General features: G+C 42.4%; 1 protein-coding gene across 1 annotated transcript in view; it reads left to right on the forward strand.

Annotated features, from left to right (window-relative positions):
• The first annotated feature begins 2558 nt into the window (after positions 1–2558).
• The window catches only part of nuak1b (NUAK family, SNF1-like kinase, 1b), a 19546-nt gene continuing 15904 nt past the window's right edge, over positions 2559–6200 (forward strand). Inside the window, exon 1 of the mRNA XM_023400271.1 lies at positions 2559–3905. Coding sequence (XP_023256039.1) covers positions 3606–3905 — 300 coding nt within the window. The 5' untranslated portion in view covers positions 2559–3605. The remainder of the gene's footprint in view (positions 3906–6200) is intronic.

Genomic DNA, 6200 nt, shown 5'->3' on the forward strand with positions numbered 1-6200 from the left:
AAAACTGATTCCCTGCTTAATCAGATGGTGTTTGACAAGGGCCTAAACTTCCCCTCTGTAATTAGCAGCTAAAATACACAAGCATAGCAAGCACCAGTACAGTTAAGAATCTGACTGTTAGACAGGAGTTTGGCTGCAACAGGTTATCTCCTCTGAGTGCCTTCAGGCATTAAAAGAAGAAGTGGCTCCCTGCCCGTATTACAGAGAATAAGCATGTCAACTTAAAAATGTTTGCAGACATGTTTGAAATCATACAAGACTGATGAAATAAACATAGATTTACATGTTGATGACATATATTCAAAATGTTTTGAGCTGCCAAAACATGATCTCTTTAGAGAAAACTTCCCTACAATTTGAAACACACTTATTTTATTCAACATGTATTCTTGGTTTCCGCACAAAGTTATATTAGTCCTGCATTTTTACATTATCTTATAATCAATTAATATCTCCTCATCATAATATTATAGTACATGTTAAATTATCAAGTGCCCTGAATAGAAGAAAGGTCAATGTAAGCTCAAAATTAAGTCCCACAGACGCACAATACATCCTCATAGAAGTATAGAGAGGGAAATGATCTGTTTCAGAGGCATCGGTTATTATACGCTACACTTTTTTCTTTGGTTTATGATCTGTCAACACACTTTTTGTTTATTCAGGTAACAAACACGTGTGTATGCACATATGTATGTACAGTGCAACCCACATGAGAAAAATAGATCACTAGATAATCCCTTCTGAGATTCATCTCCATTCCCCTTCAGTATGGAAACCAGATGCAAAAAGGAATTCATTTGGCGTGATGAATGTATAGAAGACACAGGGGAAGTGTAGGAACATTGCAATAGCAAACAGAGCCAGTGTTTTTTTTTGTGTGTGTCTGTTATTAATCATAATATTGCTCAACATTGTACTGTGTAACATAACATACCTAAAATGCCTTTCATAATCATTAAATGTATATTTTTACATATTTCATACTTTTGTGCACAGTGCTTTAACTTTTCTGCAGTTGAAACTGACTAAACTGCAGACAAAGTTTCTTGAAACTATAATAATAATAAGAAGAGTACAACAGCCATGGTTTGAGATCGGTGGACTGCAACTGTACCTGTAAAAATCCAGCTAGTGCTGTCATGATAATTACCAAATCCTATATTGTCAACTAGACCAGTCAGAGAGCAGTAAACAAGCAAGCAATAAACTGCTGCATTTCCTGTTATCTAACTTTCCACTACAAATATAAAAAAAAAGTAGACAAAAAATGAAAAACATTAAGCAGCGATCACAGTATGAATGACATGTCAGTGTGTGGAACACTGAAGACTATCCTTACGGCTAGTGCAAATAGTTTGTGGTATGTATCAATGTATAAGAGGCTAATTATTCAAAACTATCAATACTGTAACTCTCCCACTATTGTTTGTTTATTTACAGTTTTCTGATTTGATGTATCGTTGTATTTTATGTAGAACATTGATTACCTTTGTTAACAGTCAGTTAGTAAATGATCTAATCAGGAGATCATTGTGTGATGTTTCATCACAAAATTGTCTATGTATACAGGTGTGATTACACTGGCAATTGTGTCTACGCCTTTGGGATCAAGCAAGCAGCACGTAGGTCTTTTTTTGTCTTTCAGTGCAGATTACCTCTACCCGACACCTGCAAGGAATTTAAGGGATAGTTTAACATTTTGGAAGATACACTAAATGTCTGGTTCCCAAATGATGACTATAGAGCCAAGAACTAGCCCAGCACATCATTTTTACATAACATTTTTTTGATAATTTGTTAATTAGTGAGCTTTGAAGGTGCTGATATAGGCTGATTTTGCTGCCTTCAAACTCGGGCTGCCACAATATCAGATTTTCACAGCACGATTAATGTGGCCAAAAGAATACATGATAACGATATTATCACCATATCAATAGTAAATTCATCTTTAACTTTGTTTATGTGTGTTTTGTCTCTTTTTGGCAAATGAATTAGACTCAAAACAGGTGTAGGAGGGGAGAGAGCTTCTATTAGGCCTACACTTGATAGATAGTGAAAAGGCAACCAGATAAACTGATAAACAAAAGATGCACAAGGCTTAACATCTGCCATCCTGGTATTATCATATGTTTAATATTAACAAAATATCAATATTGAATTTTTTGAATATGATGGTTATCGTCAATACCGCTATATCACAACACACCTACTTCGGACAAAGCAAGGCTGGCTGTTTCTCCCTGTTTTCAGTCCGTATGCTTAGATAATCAGCTAATGGATGTAGTTTAATATTCACTGGACGAAAGGAAGAGTGGTATGGATCTTCTCATCTCTCATTATATTTTCTAAAATGTCACCCAATTAAGGATGTCCACATGTCTCATGAAGGTATCTGTATTTGAGTTATGAATGGTAAAACATTTTTGAGAAAGATGGATGACAAACAATAGGGATAAGACATTGAAGTGTGTGTGTGTGGGGGGGGGGGGGGGGGTCACCTCCTGCGCACATGATTCCTGGCTACGCCCCCTGATCGGCGTCAGTCATATCAGAGATGTGAGAGGGGAAGGGAGCACAAAGAGGGAAGGGGAGAAGGGAGAAGACAGGGAAGGAGGAGGTCTGCGTTAACTCCGCCTCCGGTCTCGGATCCTCTCGCATTCCTTATTCACAGCCTCTCACGTTGAGGATAGAGAGAGAAAGGGGAGAAACGAGAAGAAGGGCACACGAAGAAGAAGGAGAAGAAGAAAAAAGAAGAAGGGGAGCAGCAGAACGACCATGGCAATATCCAAAACGTCTCAGCTCGAGATAGTGTCCGATCACAGCGCACCTCTACCACCGTCGACCACGGCACGGAGCATGCAGTCGCACAATAGACAGAGTCCAGATGAATGAGGGGCGACACCTGGGCCGTGGACAAAATGAGGGTCATCTTCATCCAAAACGCCGGTTTCGTCGCAGCTTTCTCGCCTTTTAGATGTGAGTCGGTGATGTTGGCAGCGTTTAGGATGACAGATAATGTGAACGAGCCAGAATTAACCACCGCTAGATCATGCCAGTCAACTGAAGAGTGAGGAGATCAGACCAATTTATTTAGGCATTTTTCTTTTATTGGACTAGCGCTTGCACACATATTATAGCCAGTGTATCATTTTTAAATCGAAAGCGTGCTCAGCTTCCGACATGCAGCCTGCTGTCGAAATCTGAACACATATTTTTTATTACAATATTGGCACTAGAATTAATTGTTATCCAGTGATACGATACAGGACTATGTATCAGGTTAATATAGACCGATGATGTCCTTTTAGACTTTTTGTGCTTAATCTGTTAGTAGATTGATTATATATCGATAATAACATGAATAGGTAGGAGGAGAAATCTCTGTTCGCTTTGATCAAAGCCAACTGATCAATCAAGACAATCTGGAAATGTTAGTTTCCACATGTTATAATATGACTAGCAAGCTACGCGTTATTCCTTGTAATTTATTTATTTATTATTACTATTATTAGGCCTATAAGTATTATATTATCAATTTGTTTTAAGTAGGTAGTTTGAAATATTTAACAGTGGGAAGGTTGTTGAAACACTTCCCTAGTGAGATGGAAACCCCTTATTTATCGCCCCACCGCGGGGCAACCTGTCCCGAGGCCAAGAAAGGCCAAACCTCAGCGGGCGAACCGGCGGGGGGTGACCTCTCACGTCCACCTCCGTCTCCACCACTACCTGCCGGCAGCTCCGCCGAAGAGTTCCCGGCAAGCAGTGATGGACGAAGAAACTCGGGCGTGAAGAAACACCACCACAAGCATAACCTGAAACACCGCTACGAGCTGCTGGAGACGCTGGGAAGAGGCACCTATGGCAAAGTCAAGAAGGCCATTGAGCGGCACTCCGGCAGAGAGGTGAGCCACTTCTCTTTAAACGACTGGGAACATATGTCATGATGCTTTGATGGTTTCTAATAGGCTTTATGCATACTTTTGTAACGTCCCGTAGTAGCCACCGCACACAACAGAGGCGTGTGCACCTCCTTCCCCTGCTGGGAATTCCCCCCATGCTCAAAAAGCCCCATGGGGCCGGGGAGTTGTGGCTGCGCACGCCTTGTCCTAAGCAGGGGCACACGACCGGATGCTGGAGAGCAAATCCGGCTACTGACTGACTGATTTGACTCCAGTGACCCCAGTGAGCATCATGAAAACCAGTTAACATACTGCTAAGGGCCCACTCACATGTTGTGTTCACTGTTTCTTGAGTGTTGTAGATCTGGAGTTTGTCCTTTCGGTTTTGTTTGTGTTTGACAGAGAGGGTGTGAGTGTGGTCATGGGTCAGCCCAGCACTTTCTCTTTCTTTATGAAAAACAAGTTACTGGCATACTCTGCCACAGTGATCCCACCATCTGTTGCTATGTCCTTAGTGTTCTGCACATCTTTCCAAAATGTTTCCACGTGTGGCAAAATTTGACCCCTGTGTCCATCCTGGCAGGACATGAGGATCTTTCCATCAGTGGAGGATGCCGGGGGGGGGGGGGGGGGGGGGGGATTGGGGCTTGGCTTAGTATAGGTCAACAATGTCCCCTAGTGGTTCCATAGCTCCTGGCAAATCCATGCTTGGTAGCGGGACCATAAACCCTCCGGTGGTGTTTACTCTCTCTTGGCCTGTCCCACTGGGCACCTTGTCCTTTCTTTATTATGTTTCTCTATTCATTATTGCCATGGCAGCAACTCTAATGTGAAGTATTTTACTTTCACTATCACTGTAAAATTGCACAATGTATGCATGCTGGACAGGTCAAAGTGTTTTATTTTGACATGAGTGAGAGTGAGATACTGTTTCCCTCAGATAACTCCAGCCGGCTCAAATAGTTGGCTGTAGATGATTCATTGGATACTTTTTTCTGAAGGAGTTTGATACAAGGTCTACATTTGCTTACATTTGTAATGTTTTTAAAACCATGCAATAAAGCATACCTTGTTAGACTGATGTTTAAAAGTAATCTCTTAGCCAAACACCCAAAATATAGAGACACACAAATACTGCTTTGTAGGTCAGCACTCAGTAGCCTAATGCCTTCCATTCTCCTGTTATCTGCAGTACTCCTCCGTGCATAGTGCTCAGACCTAAAATAAAAGCAGTAAAGTATAGGACTTCCTCAGATCACTATGTTTCATGTGGGAGTTTGTTAGGGGAGTCCTCTGCACACGGAGTACCAGCAGAGCATGACTGCCGGCCACCTCACGGGCCACGTGTGTCTGGCACTGCATTGCTAGAGTTTGCTTGACCCCTGACCCAGAGGAAGTCCCTTGTGTCCATATGGCAGATATAGCGGTGCGGTGAGGCTGTTATGCAATCATCGCGACTCCCCGATTACAGGTTTGTTCCACGAACCAAATGAGAAGAGCAGAAATACAGCTCGGTGAGGACGCAGGCTGAGGAAGTTTTGTGTGTGCCTGTGTTTGCACATGTGTGGAATAAACTCAAGGCACTTGAGGAAGATTGATTAGATGTACACACACATTCAGTGTGTCAACGAAAGTGGAACTGAGTGACTGTCTGCCTTAATCTGCTAAGCCGTATGTTATACTGCTTGGCAGCCTTGTGGAAACCCAACATTATATGAAGTGCAATTGATCATAGAGATCATAGTGGGGATATGTGACACATGCACAGACCCATGTGTTTGTTCTTGCCTCCAGAAGATGTGTTTCATGTTTGTACACTTGTGAGAGAGATACAAAGAGACAGTGTGTGTCTTAATGTATTATTTGCTATCTAGATGACTATAGTGAAAAGGTTGTGGTGACAGCCAGGCCTAAAATGGGCAGTGACACATGAAAGGCCATCCCCAGCAGGAAATGAGATTGGAGGGGAAGGTTAATATCCTGTGTGGGGGATCCATCACAGACAGAAGGGGGTGGACAGTTAGCATAGAGACACAGGGAAGCCCACCACTATAACAAGAGAGGGACGGCCTCAGTTAAAGGGGCTGCACAGTCATATTAATATGAGCTTAAAGCACCAGATTACATCATTCCTCAACAATGGATTCACTGGAGAGGTGCGCGAGAGGCGAAAACACTGACGTTCCTCTGCTATATGTGGTGCCATTGATGAGGTATTATGATTCCTGGCTGTGTTTAAGAATATAGTTCTCTGGAAAACTTCTCATCATCCCTTACCCCCCCCCCCCCCCCCCCCCC

Source organism: Seriola lalandi, unplaced genomic scaffold (genome assembly GCF_002814215.2).
Source record: "Seriola lalandi dorsalis isolate HSWRI2012SDOR001 ecotype SW California unplaced genomic scaffold, Sedor1 jcf7180002052274, whole genome shotgun sequence".
NCBI classification, from domain to species: domain Eukaryota; kingdom Metazoa; phylum Chordata; class Actinopteri; order Carangiformes; family Carangidae; genus Seriola; species Seriola lalandi.